The following is a 16,002-nucleotide window of genomic DNA, read 5'->3' as shown; positions in this document are numbered from 1 at the left end:
TCTTCTTCCTCTAACTCTTCTGAGGTCCTTCCTCAGATTCATGACCCCTTCCTCATAGAGTGAGAATTCTTGAAATTAGATGTAAGATGAAATAAATTCTTCTATCTACTTATTAACTATGCTCAGCTTTTACCAGGTCATCAGTTTACTTGGGACCAGTCCAATTTCAATATTCCCTGGTGGGAATGCTTTGGAATTTAAAAACTTGAATGTGTCCTATTTTGTATCTTCTCCTCAGGAGCAATATAAAAATGGGTTACATAGTACATCCATATTCTAAAATTGACATACGTAGCAGCTAATAACATTTATTCAGGTCTTAGGTATTTTAAGGTACGTGTTAAAAACTTGAAAAACATTTAATTTGCATTGCAGAAAATAAGTACTGATTTTTAAACTTTTCATTTTATTTTTAGCTTACAGGTTGCAGTGGACCAAAGGAAAATATTTCATACATTGAGCAAAATAAAGAAAACCAGTGTTTTGAGGATGAAACTGAAGAAAAAACATGTGTGAGTGTTGTTATCTTTGTTGCTATACTTAGCACATTCCATGTGTCCTGTTTTCCAGAGATGTCATTTTCCACCAGGGTTCCAATAGAAGAAAATGGATAACATAATTTCAAGCTTTTGTCTGGTCCACATTTTGACTGAGCTGACACTGAATGTGTGTCATTTTGAGTAGTTATGGGTTTCATTCTGGGGATCTGTGTTTTGGTGCTGTGGATTTAAGTTTCTGGCAATGATACAAACATTTGCATCATTGAAAAAGAAATCCTTTCACATGTAGAGTGTCATTTAAATGATTTAAAACATTCATAATATACTAAATATGCATCCAAGAAAGGAAGCCATCTGACTTGGTGGTGGTTCTGCTCTTCTTTGAAGATGAAATGGAGGAGTGTGACTGTCCCCAATGGACTCATGCATCTTTGGGCAATAAGCTTTGGTCTCTAAGACACTTCCTAACAGTATGGGTCATGGTCTTCTGGGTCTTACTATCTTTCCTCCCTCCTTCTCTGTGATGTGCCTTGCATCTTAGGTATTGAACATGTACTAATTGGGGCTGGTAATCCCATGGTCCCTTATCCTCTGCATTTTGACCAGTTGTGGGTCTTGTAAAAGCTCCCTCCTATCTGTTGCTAAGGGAAATGTATGCCATGATGAGTGAGAGTTGCACTTGCCTGTATATATAAGATTAAGTATTTAAGATATAGTTGGATACTATATTTGTTTAGGAAACTTGAATAGTAAGTTCTTCTCTAGAGACAGTTGATTAGCTTGATCTGTTTGGGAGGCATGCAGGCAGTGGGACTGGGTCCTGTACTCAGTGCATGAGTTGGCTGTTTGAAACCTGGGGCTTATACAGGGACACTTGGCTCAACCTGGGAGGAGGGGACTGGACCTGTCTGGACTGAATCTACCATGTTGAACTCAATCCTCAGGGGAGTCTTTGCCCTGGAGGAGATGGGAATGGGCGTGGGCTGGGGGGAAGGGGGGGGGCGGGAAGGGAAAGGGGAGAACAAGGGAATCCGTGGCTGATATGTAGAATTAAATTATAAAACAATAAAAAAGTTCTCCTCTAGAAACTAAGATCTACAAATGACTATACTAAATGATATTACAGTATATATGGCATGAATTTCACAAGGCCCCACCCCAAGATGAAGAGCTATAGGCAGTCAATGTCTACTGAGAGGGGGAAAAACAGTTTTCTCTAGGGATTATACAGGGTATACAATTCAAAATGGTCAGTCCTAAACACAAGAACATACAAGCAACATCAAATAGACTCAATAGGTTTTACACACACACATGCATACTCTCTCTCTCTCTCTCTCTCTCTCTCTATATATATATATATATATATATATATGTGTGTGTGTGTGTGTGTGTGTGTGTGTGTGTGTGTATGTGTGTAATAACAATTTGGGAAGAAAGAGACTTGAATTTGAGAGGGATTGGAGGCAACATGGGAGAAGTGGAAATGACGTCAATACCATACGCATGTGTGAAATTCTAAAACAAAGATTTTAAAAATTAAAAAGAAAGAAAACAAACTTTTGGACTTCCTGGCTGTTCCCAAAGATATTTGTATTTTTCCTTCCTGAAGATGAAATCATCAAGCTTAAGTGGGAAACAAATGTTCCAGTTTGTCAGGCAGATGAACTAAATACATTCTGGACACATAATTGAGAAGCTCTTGTGCTTTTATCATAGGGAAGCATCCAGCCCATCTATGTTGCTTAAACTTTAACCCATCAGTTTCTTTTGCTTATAGGAGAATTGTAAGATTTTTAAGGAGACACTGAATATAAATGTATTTACTGCTGCGTAACCAACAGTAGGTTTATGATGTTGTTCAAATGAATTGCATGTTTGACATATTCTTGATGTGGCATTTTTATTAAAATTTGGATAATAAAAGTAAAGGCATCATTGTGAACTTTAGGATTCTATTGATGGAGGAACATTTTACATTTTGATGTGTTTCTTTTCTTTTTTTTAATTTCACTTCTCTATGTTCTTTGAGTAATTTAAAATAATTGGGAACATTTTGAGGGGGTATGTTCTTTGTTTAAATAAATCTGCTAAGTAAAAGATAAAGTTTAGAGGTTTAATGTTCCAGAGTTCTGGTGAGAAAACATGAGGATGTTTAATCAACTCCCGGGGAAAAGGGACACACACACACACACACACACACACACACACACACACACACAAAGAATGGGCAGCTCTTGGTGACTAGGTAAATCAAGAGGTGGTTTAAGGTCAACAGCAGGGATAGCAGAAATGAAAGCTAACAGATGGATAAGAGAGTAAGTTGAATCACAATATCTTAAATCTGAAAGTAATGGAAGGGAGCAAAATGAAATATCTTGAAAGAAGGTATGTATACTCATTGAAAATTAAGTGTAGTATCCAAAGTATCTAAAGGACAGTGTGAGAGAAAAGAAAGGACAAAAATATCCGCCGTTTACTACTAATTGGTTGGTGTGTCCACCTCTGAACCTGTGGATTGTATATGCCCCAGCGTAGCTATAAATGTGACCTAACACAAAATCATAACCTAACTTACAACACAAATTATTTTCTTTTGGTAACTCAATTGCGTTGTTCTGAAGCCTGAATTTTATAGATGACAAAGTTGTGCTGCACTATCAAGAGGTTGGCCATCCAGACCCGGTAGGATTTGCCTCCTGTCTTGTTATAAGTAGTTATGTTACCTCAAGCAGACTAAATGATGTGTCTCTTTATTTGTAAGCTGAGAAATTACCTTTTGTGTGTGTGCTGCAATACTTTATCAAGTAGCCAAATGCTCTGTATATTTTATAATTTCAGAGATATAGCTAAATGCTTCCTAAATTTACTTTATTTTAGTATTTTTGATAACTAATTTTATTTTATTTTTTGGTGATAAAGGCACTGATGGATACCTTACAAATACCACAATGAATGGGCTAGAAAGCTTGTTGTCTTTAAACAACAGTACAGAGGTCACCAGGTAGAGTGAAATTTGACTGTAGGTAACATATTAGTATTGGAAGAATCATGATGGAGGAGCAAAATATAACTGAAACTAAGAATATTTGGGTCATTTTCTCATATACTTACTGCCTAGATGTTTTGGGGCAAGTCACTCTGCTTTTTTTTTTAAATCTACATCTTAAGTAACAGAATTGATGAAATAAATTGTGACTCCTTTAAATATTTTATTTATATCACTGAGGCAGAATGTTGAATTATTTTAGAGAATTTCACTGTTGCTTGTATCACTTTTCTGTTGCTGTGATACAATATTATGACCAAGAACAACTTAGAGAAGAAAGAGTTGCTATGTTTTATGGCTCCAGAGGGCGAGTCCATATTGGCTGGGAAGGTACAGTATTGTGGCAGGATCAGGAAGCTGACTGACCACATCTTTATCCATATACAGGAAACAGAGTGAGGAGGAGGGAAAACAGGATATGTGGTAAAGCTATACATCCTTAAGGCCTACCCCAAGTGATTTCCTTCTTCCAGCAAGAGTTTCCCTCTTAAAGGGACAATAACTTCTTCCAAAACTTCTTTCCACTAGCTGGAAACCAAGTATCGGATGGCATTTCTTATTCAAACCACCATATTTTGGTTCCTTGGCCCTCCTAGACCTATAGATATCTCCTCATGAAAACAATGCATATTTCTATCTTCAAAAGTCCCCATAATCTGTTAGTTTCAACACTACTCAAAAATCCAAAGTCTCTTTGACCCCCTGTAAAATAAAAAATATAACAAACAAACAAAATTAACATCAACAAATTACAAACAATGGCACAGAATATACATTTCCATTCCACAAAAAATGACTGTGGGAAAAATGAGGAAAGATTGGACCAAAGCAAAACAGAAATCCAACAGGAAAAACACCAGCCAAATCCTGTATCTCTATTTCCAATATCTGGAGCTTCAATTTCAAAGGTTTAGATGGCTCCACTCTTCCAGCTTTGCTGCCTACAATATATACGCCTCTTTCTTAGGTGAGTTCATTTCCTGTATTCAGATCTTTTTGGCAGATGTCTCATGGCTATGGAATCTCTAGCATCTGTGGTAATCCAAGTTTTACCTTACTTCTCGGGGTAAGTAGCTTCATTCAGGGACCTTCTAAGGCCTACTTGAAGGGACTCTGACCTTTCTACATATTGTCTGGCCTCATCCAACTCTCTAAAACTGTGTAGGAATAATTCACAATCCCCTTAATCTTGTATCTTTCATACTTTCAAAGTTAGTACAACATGAAAGACAGTGCTGAATTTGGCTGTCAACTCAGGACACTTGGCACATTGGCAGCAGTTTTTGTATGTGGAAGCAATTGCTTTCTAGGATCAGGGAACTTCTTAGGCTTTCTCCTTCCACTGGTGGAAAGTTAGCTGGGTAGGATCTTGCCCTCAGGGCATCCTTCCTACTCCAATGAGCATAGAAGGCTTCTCTTTAACATTCCTAAACTCTTTATATGACTTGTCTGCAACATTAAGCTTTCCAATGCTCTTTTCCTCTCCAAATGTCATATTTTTAATTTATTCTGTCCCATAGTTTATGCTTTTTTATTATAGACCTATGCAGGACCAATATGTAGTAGCCACCCCAAAGACTCAATGTTATGCTGTCTTGAAATTTTCTCCACTCAGAAAATTAGTCCATGAATTTTTAAAATTAGCCAAATTAGGCAAATCTTAGGACAAGTCAGAATACAGCCAAATTCTTTGCCAAAATATTACAGTAACAGCATCTTGCCCAGTTACCAATGTCTTGTGTCCCATCTGAGACCTCATGAGCCATAGCTATACTGTATGCATTACTCTCAGCACTACTGACTTCCAGGATCCTACTAGAATAGCCCATTAAGCTCTGACTATAACACTCAGCAGTTTTTCTAGTCCAAAGTTCCAAATTTCTCCAATTCCTCCAAATAACAATATGGTCATATTCTTCTGAGGAATAGCCGTACTTATTTGGTATCAGCTTCTGTATTTGTTAATTTTATGTTGCTGTAATAGAATACTATGATCAAAAGAACTTATAGAAAAGTGTTTATTTGTCTTACATTTCCAGATCAAGTCCACAATGGCAGAGAAGGCGGCCTTTCATGGTGGCAGGGGTTGGCAGCTGGATGATCACGTCTTTATCAATGCACTGGAAACAGAGAGGGAAAAAGAGAACAGGAAATGGGGGTGAGACATAAACCCTCACAGCTCACAATCAGTAACATCCTTCCTATGGCATGTCTCCACCTCTTATAGGTTACATAACTTCTACTGACAACACCACTCACTGGGAACCAAATTCAAAGAAATGAGCCTATGGGGGAAAATTCTCATTCACATTGTCCTTACATAAATATATATATTTTCTGGCTACAAAATATATTTTCACTCTGTTAAATAGCTATGCCTTTTGATTAAATGGAGACTTCTTTTTTCCAATACAATTGAGCCATGGGAAAGGTTTTATGCTTGTTTGCTTTAGGGAATGAGAGCAGAGTATCCTATTGATTTTTATATGTGTATATTAGTGGTTATCAATAATCCCTATTTTAAAAGTGGTGCTTTAAAAACATTGAGTAGATCAAGAAATCCTGCAAAAAAGAACATATTTGGAGACATGATACTTCTTGATTTAATGTTGGTGAACTCAATTTCATAAAGCAAACACTACTGGATACACATAGACAGATAGGTCTAAATACAGCAATAATAGGACATTTGCTACCCTGTTCTCATTGATTGATATATCATACAGACAAAAATTGACTAATAAACTTCAGGGATAACAAATAATACTTTGAGAAATATTGGTTTTTTTTCTTCCTTACAGGTCTCATAAAATTAAACAGCAAATTCTTCAAATTTTTGGGTTACCTTTGTGGAGAGACTTATTATTGTTTCAATGTTATTTTTAATTTTACATCTCTTTATGTTGTTTATGTGTTCTTGGTCCAATTCTGATAGATTACACATTTATATACACTCATTCATTTGGATGGCTTTTGTTTTTTTTTCTAATATCATGAAATACAGTATTATTTATTTGAGATCTCACAGATTTTTTTAATGTAGACATTTATAGCTATAACTTCCTCCCATAGAACAACATTCAAAATACCGCACTGGTTATGCTGTGTTTAAGAGATTTAATAATATTATTAAATATAGTGTAGAAATATTAACAGAACGACAGAGCAAGAAGAAGAACTAAAAGGAACACAGAAGTGAGAGGAAAAAGTAAAATTTGTAGATGACATGATACTATATATAAAAGACCAGAAAAATCATCTGAAATCTCTTAAATTTAATAAACCCTTTCAATAATTTAGCAGCAGAGAATATTCACATATAGAATTTAGTAGCTTTTGTATATAGAAATAATAACTAATTGGGAATTTCAGGAAAATAATTACATTTACGATGGTCTCAAAAAAGTAATGACATAAATCAACCATCTATTTTAAACAATTATTTACTTAAAACTATAACACACTTAAGTAGTTGAAGAAGACCATACAGGCTAGTTTTTGTCAATTTTATATAAACTAGAGTCATCTGGAAAGAAGGAATCTTGATGGGGGAGGTTGTCTCCATCAGATTGGCCTGTAGGCAAGTCTGTGGTGTTATTTTCCTGACTAATTGCTGATATAGGAGGGCCTAGCCCATTAATGGTTGGCACTCCTGGGCAAGTGGTCCTGGATTGTGTAAGAAAGCAGGCTGAGCATGCATATGTATCATGCCAGAAAGCTGCTTTGCTCCATGGTATCTACTACAGTTACTCTTTCTAGGTTCCTTATTTGAGTTCCTGCCCAAGCTTCTCTTGATGATGGACTTTGATTGGAAGTGTAAGGCAAATACCCTTTATTCCCAGTGTTGCCTTTTGGTCCTGGTGTTTATCACAGCAATAGAAAGAAAACTAGGGCAGATCGGAACTATATAATATTGCTAAAATGGCTTTGTGGCTGAAAGCATTCTACAGAATTAATAAAATGCTCAGCAAAATTAGAATGATATTTTTCACAGAAATAAAAATAAAAGTTCTAAGAATTCACATAAAACACCAAACAATGGCCAAAGCAATCAGAGTAGAAAGAATGATGCTGGAGGTATAACAAAACCTGACTTCAAATTATTCCACAGAACCATAGTAATAAAACCAGCAAGGCACAGACAGAAAACCAGACATGTAGACCAGTGAACAGAATAAAAACAATCTAGGAATAAAAGCCAATATAGCTGAAGTCATTTGACTCTTGACAAAGGTGCCAAAGATTATACACCAGGTGATAATGCCTCTTTAAGAAGTAGTGCTGGAAAACTAAATACCCACAAGTGCATGACTAAAATATAGATCTTGGTCTCACACCCTGTATAAAAATTAGTTCCAAATGGATCAAATTCCTTAATCTAAGACTTGAAACTTTAAAAGTAATAGAGGAAATGATAGGGGACACATCTCAATATAAAGGTGTAGGGAATTTCTTTCTAACTACAATAGCTCAGGGAATTAAAGTAAGAATTCACAAATGGGATTACATGAAATAAAAAACCTCTCAGCAAAGCAAACAATTTCTAGAGACAAGAGATGGCCTACACTCTACAGGGGATTAATATACAGAATATATAAAAACTTGGAAAAACATTTATCAACTGAGCAAATAATCTATTCAGTAAATGGCCAAATAAACTTAACAGACTCTCCAATTAAGATGTATAGTTGGCCAATACATCGAGTGAGGTTCAAAGTCTTTAGCTATAAGGGAATCAATGAAAATCAAAACTCTGTTGATGATGGGCAAATAAACTTAACAGACTCTTCAATTAAGACGTATAATTGGCCAATACATTGAATGATGTTCAATGTCTTTAGCTATAAGGGAATGAATGAAAATCAGAACTCTGTTGATAGGGCTGGGGAGACAGCTCAGCAGTTAATAACACAGGCTTTTCTTTTCCTTTCTTTTTTTTGAAGAGGACCCTGTTCAATTCCCAGCACCCACATGACGGCTCACAACCAGGAATCTGATGTCCTCTTCTTGCCTCTGTTGGCACCAGGAATACATGTGGTATGCAGTACACAGGCATTCATGCAGGGAAAGCACTCATCCATATACATAATAAATAAATAAATAAATAAATAAATAAATAAATAAATAAATAAATAAATAATTATAAACCCTCTGTTGAGATTTCATCTCAACCCAATCAGAATGGCTAAGGTTAAGAAACAAATAGCAACAAAAGTTGCCACTGGTACAGGAATGAACATATATTAGCCAGAGACTACAGGAATCAGTATATGTATTCCTTAAACAATTAAGCTAATACTGTTATATGATCTAGGAATAACACTTCTGTGAACATTGTCAAAAGAATCAGTCACCTCATTAGAGAAATACTTGCATGTTTATGTATATCTCAGCTCTATATAGAAGGCCAAGCTATAGAATTAGCGTAGGTGTTCCTCAGTAGATGTATGTACAAAGTAAATGTGGAATATGAATATATATATATATCTATATATATATATATATCTATATATATATATATATATCTGAGTTTTATTCAGCTACAAGTAAAAATAAAATAAAAATAGTCCTACAAAAATAGATGGAACTGGAGATTATCATTTAAAGAATCATAATCAGACTCATGAATACAAATACCACGTTTTCTCCTGTCTGAAATTTAGGGGGTACATATGGAGAGAGAGAGGACATGAAAACCTGTAGCTGGAAAGTTGTCCTGCCAAGTCTCCATAGTCCTGCAGCACACATAAAATAACCACTCAGAAGCTTATATTAATTAAAACTGCTCGGCCATTAGCTTAGGCTAACTACTGACTAGTTCTTACACTTAAACTCAGCCTGTTTCTGTTAATCTATATGTCACCACGTGTTCTGTGGCTTTACCTGTGTGCTGTTACATGCTGCTCCCTGGACAGCTGGCTGGAGTCTACTGACTCAGCCTTCCTGTTCCCACAATTTTCCTTCTCTATTTATCCCTCCTATACTTCCTGCCTGGCTACTGGCCAATCAGCATTTTATTTATCAACCAATCAGAGCAACACATTCACAGCATACAGAGCAACATTACCCATCAAAAACCAAGTGAGACTCAAGAATATAGAAGTGGAAATGCAGGGGAGAGAAGGATGAGGGAGGGAACCAGAAGGATTAATATAATCAAAGTATGGCATATGTGTATATGAAAGTATTATGCTGGCTAGCCATATGTCAGTTTGACACACAAACTAGAGTTAACTGAAGGGAGGGAACCTCAATTGAGAAAATGTCTCCATAAGATCTGGTGGTAAGGCATTTTCTTAATTAGTGATTAATGTGGGAGGGCCCATCCCATTTTTGGTGGAGCCATCACTAGGCTGGTGATCCTGGGTTCTATAAGAAAGCCGGCTGAGCAAGCCATGAGGAAGAAGCCAGTAAGCACCCCTCCATGGCCTCTGCAACAGCTCCTGCCTCCAGGTTCCTGCCATTTTTGAGTCCCTGTCCTGACTTCCTTTAATGATGAACAATGCTGTGGAAATATAAGTTGAATAAACCCTTTCCTCTCCAACTTGTTTTTTGGTCATGGGGTTTCATCATAGCAGTAATAACCCTGACTAAGACAAATATCATAAATGAAATAAATTACTGACACATGATAATGCAAAAGAAGGAATTCCTGTCACATTCCAAAATATGGGTGAAGCTTGAGGACATTGTGCCAATCAGAATAATCTGGCAACACAAAACATAACTACTAATTTTACTTATATAAGGTATATTAAGTACTCAAATTCATAGAAAGAAAAAGTGGCAAGTAAATTGTCTATTGCTAAGGGGATGGCTGAGGAAAAATTAGTGTTTTTTGGATAGAGAGTTTCAGTTTTTTAAGATATAAAAATTATAGAGATCTATTGTACAATACTGTGAATATATGTAAGACTACAGAACTCTACTATTCAAATGGTTGAGAATATGTTTAATCTTTTATGTTTCTAGTAAATTATAATATCAGTGAGATGATTCCAAGATAACCTACCTGAAAGAACTAATTTGGAAAGGATCTCATGATTAGATGTTTGTAAGTGATTTTCAAAGTCTTTACTTTCAAATTTTCCTACTTTCAAACTTCTTAGGGGAGAATGTACCATTTTCTGGTATTAAATATCTATGACTGTCCATATGAGCCTTGCAGATCAGGCTTTTGTGATGCCAGCTATTCCTAAAGCTATTTTAAACTAATCAATTAAGATAGCAATGCATTCATTTACAAATGTTATTGCAGAAACAATTACACCAAAGAAACTAGATGCTATCAATTTAACATATCTGTTATTAGAATCTCATTATTTCCTATGTCTAAAACATTAAAAAACCATTTTGTTCATATATGGGTCATATAAAAAGACATGCAGATTTTATTTACTACCTGGATCAATATGTTCTGTGCTACTGAAAGTACAATGAGTCACTATTGTATATGAGATGAGATGGCACTTCAGATTAGATGATTGTGGCAATATCTGTCAATGGAATGTCTACCATGCTGGCTCATAAATTCAATAGTTAAATAAATTTGAATAAGCCAATTCTTCTGAGTCTCAGGTTCTTTTTACCTGTAAACTTATAGTTAATTTGCTTCTCATGAATAATTAATAATACCATGGATATGAAAATTTCTAATCACAGCTTACTTAGTAAGAAGTTAATGTCTTTACAAGCCATAAATCTGATAAGCAGCTAATAGCCTAACATTTATAAAGGCCTCTCATGTAGCTCAATAACAGGAACAAATAACATGATTTGAAAATAAAAATAATCCATCCTGAATAGACTTTTCTCCACAGGAGTTGTAAGAGTGGCCAACAGGTAGGTATATGAAAAGATCCTCACCATTAATTATAAAGAAAATGGGAATAAAAATTACTGTGAGAAACCACATGTCACTTGTTAGAATGGCTGCATGGTTGGATATGAAAACCATTGTAAATGGTACATTTATTGAAAACCTGATTCTCAGCTGGCAGCACCTCTGAGAGATGACTGAGTTTTGAGAGTGCTCACCTCATAAGTTGGTTAATCCACTGATGAATTCATGGCTGAACTAGTATTGAGATCTTGTCAGAGAAAGAGGGGGCCTTGGGTCATGTTGTTTAATGGCACATCTTGTTAGAGGTCTCTCTTTCTGTCTCTCTCTGCTTTCTGGGTATTTTAAGTGAGTATGTTGGTGCTACTGTGAGCTTTGTGCCTGGTGTTCTGTCTCACCACAGGCAAGAATAAATCTGGATTCCCTTTGGTTGGATTTCTTAGGTATTTGTCACTGTGACATAAAACTGACTAATACAGATAGACTAGCTAGTATCAAGATGTCAAAAACTAACAGATATGAGTGTGGGTTTGAGGAAAGGAAACTTGCATATTATTGTAGTAGTGTAGATGGACATAAGCACTATACAAGGTAGTAGGATGCTGAAGAAGGAGTTAAAATGGTCTTATAACATAGCAAACTCTTTGTTGCACATTCCCCTAATGAAAAGGAAATCAGCACCTCGTGGAGATGTTTGTGCCCCTTGTGTCCACTGCAGCATTGTTTACCATAGTCCAAAGATGGAAACTAAGAGTCTATAAAGAAAATGATACAAATAGGCAGTGGGGTGTTATTCAGCTCTATTGAAGAACGAGGTCTTAGAATTTAGAATTTCTTAGCTGAAACTCATAAGGATTTAGAAAACATTATAGTAAGTGAAACAAAACCACCACAAAGAGAAAAACACTGTGTTCCTCTCATTATATATGGAACTCAAGAGAAAATTCTAATGTACAGAGATAAAGAAACACGGGGTGAGAAGAGGGTTGGGGAGTAAATGAGATGTGGGTCAGGGGACACATAGAAGTAGGTAGATATGAGAAACAAGTTGAGGTAATGAATTTGCACATGCTGTATATGTGATGGATGTACATTTCAGACACAGAAAAACCACAGGAGACCCACCTCTCAGTGCTGAACTGCTTGTTGTGATAGATTTAGAAAGGGAATTATTGCCTTCAGTTGGTGATCTACTGGTGACTTCACAAGGCTTCAGTGGATAGTACCAATCTGGTGTCACACAAATGACCCATGATAAGTCAACTGGGTACAAAATAATACCAAGAGTCATGGTTCTGAAAAAGAGACTTTTAGGGATGATAAAGAGTTTACAGGGATGGGAGACAGATAGGAAAATATGTGTGAGAGAGATAGTTATTAACGCACATGATATACCTGAATGGAATTGTCAAATAAAATTATTATAGAAGGAAAAAATGTAAGATGATGCCTCTTAAGTAATCTAAGTATAGTAATTGCCTCACTAACTCTATGTCCCTTGACATCATATCATGTACTGTAATTATGTACAATAGAATTTATTTTAAAGAACAATTTTAAGGAATAAATGCTGAATCTGAAAAGTTTGTGATTTTTATATATTTGTAAATACTGTTAATAATGTAACCACTTCCTTAGAAATCAAAATATATTAAAAACCATAGACTGTAAATTTCACCTTAAGCTCCTGATTCTGGCTTTACATAAAAAAGAAAACAGCTTGTCCTTCCATTCAAAAAGCATCTTGACACCAGGCTGTGTCTAAACACTGGCGGGCGATGCTTCTTGCTTTTACACATACCCTTTGTGTGGGGTAGACACTAACAGGAATCTAGGAACTAATTTTAAAGTGTGACCCTTGTTAAGAAGGAAATGAACTGGGATCATACAATGATGAGGGGTAGAAAGGGATCTAATTTAATTAGAGAGGTCAGTTGGATGCAGTTTTCTTGAGATGGTAACATCTGCACAGAGACCAGGATGACAAGGAGCCAGGTGTATGAGGATCCAGGAAGTCAGTTCTTGGCAGAATGAACAACAGATTAAATGCTCTGGGTAGAATTAGACTGAAATACTTTATATGCAGAACAGAAAGTATGGTAGTCTGATTAGGGTGTGAGAAGGTGGCGTGAGGGAAGGGCATTGAGCAATGCTGGGAAGGTTATTCATTCTAACTTAGAAGCAAAATTGCTTTTCAGATGATACAGCTTTTGAGATTTGTGGCTTGCACACAATTATTTGGATATTTGGAATCCACTGAATGGATAACATTGTATAACAATAAGGGAACTTGAGTCTTTTAAAGAATTGCTTAATGTTCAGCAAAGTTTACATGAACTTACCCTTTGTTGGAGAAATATAATTTAGTTGAATGTTTTGTTGGACCATTTATGGTTATTGAAATTTCCAATTTTCAGACGTTGTTTGGATTTTGGTAACAAGTGACATGCAAACCATGTGGTCCTTGATTAATTATGTTCCAAGTTACATATGTAAGGAAAATTGTCATATATAATTGCATCAATGCAAATGGAAACCATGGTTTAAATAAGTATGCTAAAACCCCAAATTTCTTGATTTTTGTAATAATTATTGCTTCTATTAAATTGGTTTATTTTTATATTTCTTTTACATAAATACACAATTAACTTGAATGGAATATGCAGTTGCCTAGAATTCTGCTTTATATTAATTCTTTTCAGGATCCAATATTATCCTGACTTTTTTTTTAATAATAAAAACTCATTGGAAAACTCAGTCCTTCCCCAGTTGATCCTAATTTCTTACCTGTCTCTGGAGAGTTTGGAAATGAGGGCAGGCATTTTGCCATGACCTGCCTGCAGTCTATTTTACTAAGCTAACAAGCTTTGCAGATGTCACTTGCGTGCCTGCTGTCGTGGGTACCTGGGTACAGGAAGGGGAGTCCAGGTGGATGAATTGATTTGTTATTTCCATTGGAGCTAATCTTTCCACCGTGGAGCCCATTCCTTCTTGAATTGCTCTTAAGGTCCCTTAGAAACTCTAAAAAGCTTCATTGTGGAAGCCCTGCAGCCCACCTGTCTTTGTAGGGTGATCTCAGGTTTTTAGTCTGAACTGAATCTGGTGTACCATGGGCTGGAGAAGGCCAGGTGTGTGTGCCACACCTCTGGGTTGTACCTAGGGAGGCAGAGGCTGCCTCTGGGTTTGAGCTATGATGACATGCAAAGAGCATAACTCCGTGTAAGAGTTACCTGGATTCTCTGTAGGTTGTGTATATCCTTAGGGACATTCTGTTTCATAAAATAGAGATTATAATCCCTTCTTGAAGAAATGTTATCATTACTAGATTGTATACTTACAAAACATCTGCCATAGTACTTAAGATACAATCCACTTTACTGATATCATTCAGAGTGTTTCTGATACTATGTTTCCATTCCAAGGCACAATTGTTTCCTTCCATGGTCCACTCTTGCAGTCATCCTGCTTCATCATCCATGACTATTCCAAACCACACTGCCCCAGCTTAGATTGGATTTTCCAGTGGGAATATTTTTATTTTCAAATACTTTTAGCTACATTCTCCAACCTATTTCTTTCTTTTTTTTTGAGACAGGGTTTCTCTGTGTAGCTTTGGCGCCTGTCCTGGATCTTGCTCTGTAGATCAGGCTGGCCTGGAACTCACAGAGATCCGCCTACCTCTGCCTCCTGAGTGCTGGGATTAAAGGCGTGCGCCACCACTGCCCAGCTCCAATCTATTTCTTTCTTAATGAGTATATATATATGTGTGTGTGTGTGTGTGTGTGTGTGTGTGTGTGTGTGTATTATCCTTATACTATATGTGTATGACTCACATTTGGACAGGGATGTATAGCATAGATTCAGATAGGCTTCTATAAATCTGTCAGAAAAAATGATCAGTGTAACTGGAGCTGTTCTTCTCTTTAACAGTACAAATATGAATTTTTTTGTTCTTGTATGTCAGGGACTATGTTAGATACTAGCAATATTCTCTAAATCTGCCCCCTGCCAAGCTGCTTAGTTCCTGGAACAATAGACTATGAATATAGTTCACTTCTATTGTTATGTAAACATGGGTGAGACAAACAAATAAAAATAATGCGTTTCAGTGGTTAAAGTATAGGCTTTTAGTGGAAGTAATTTCTAATAATATTCTGATATCAAACCATGAATCAATATATCCCTGGCATGATATCAACCTTAAGGAATGTCAAGTAAAGCAGTTTGCAGGGTATGGCTTTATACCTTGGCAAACACTGCTTATGAAATGATAGGCTCAACTGAACACTGTCTGTAGAAAAAATGCTTCTAGCCAATGCCTTGTTAATTTTAAAAATAAAGTAGTATTTCCCTTGAGGCAAATGAGGGAATTATCTTCTATTATCTTTATATATGAGAAAAATCAATGGAAAGTAAGGAGTAAACAGAACTGCATCCTAACTTAAACTAGGCTTTAAAATGTAATCTAGGTTGGACAAATTGCTCAGTGGATAAGAGCACTAGCTGTTCTCCTAGAGGACCTGCTGGTTAGGTTCCCATCACTCACATGACAGCTCACAACTATTGGTGTAACTTCAGTTACAGGGATCTGATGCTCACTTCTGGCCTCCAAG

General features: G+C 36.2%; 1 protein-coding gene across 13 annotated transcripts in view; it reads left to right on the top strand.

The window, feature by feature from the left end:
- The window catches only part of Dlg2 (discs large MAGUK scaffold protein 2), a 1,877,153-nt gene that overhangs the window by 318,994 nt on the left and 1,542,157 nt on the right, over positions 1-16,002 (top strand). For 11 of the 13 annotated variants that reach the window (XM_052714317.1, XM_052714325.1, XM_052714318.1 and 8 more), the window contains one exon: positions 417-512. The exons of the other annotated variants lie outside the window; for them this stretch is intronic. In XM_052714317.1, coding sequence (XP_052570277.1) covers positions 417-512 — 96 coding nt within the window. The remainder of the gene's footprint in view (positions 1-416; positions 513-16,002) is intronic. 13 annotated transcript variants of the gene reach the window in all.

This window comes from Peromyscus californicus, unplaced genomic scaffold (assembly GCF_007827085.1).
Source record: "Peromyscus californicus insignis strain IS unplaced genomic scaffold, ASM782708v3 Scaffold_4__1_contigs__length_199733344, whole genome shotgun sequence".
NCBI classification, from domain to species: domain Eukaryota; kingdom Metazoa; phylum Chordata; class Mammalia; order Rodentia; family Cricetidae; genus Peromyscus; species Peromyscus californicus.
Note: the sequence above shows the minus strand (reverse complement) of the source record. Positions and strands in the feature narration are given on the sequence as shown.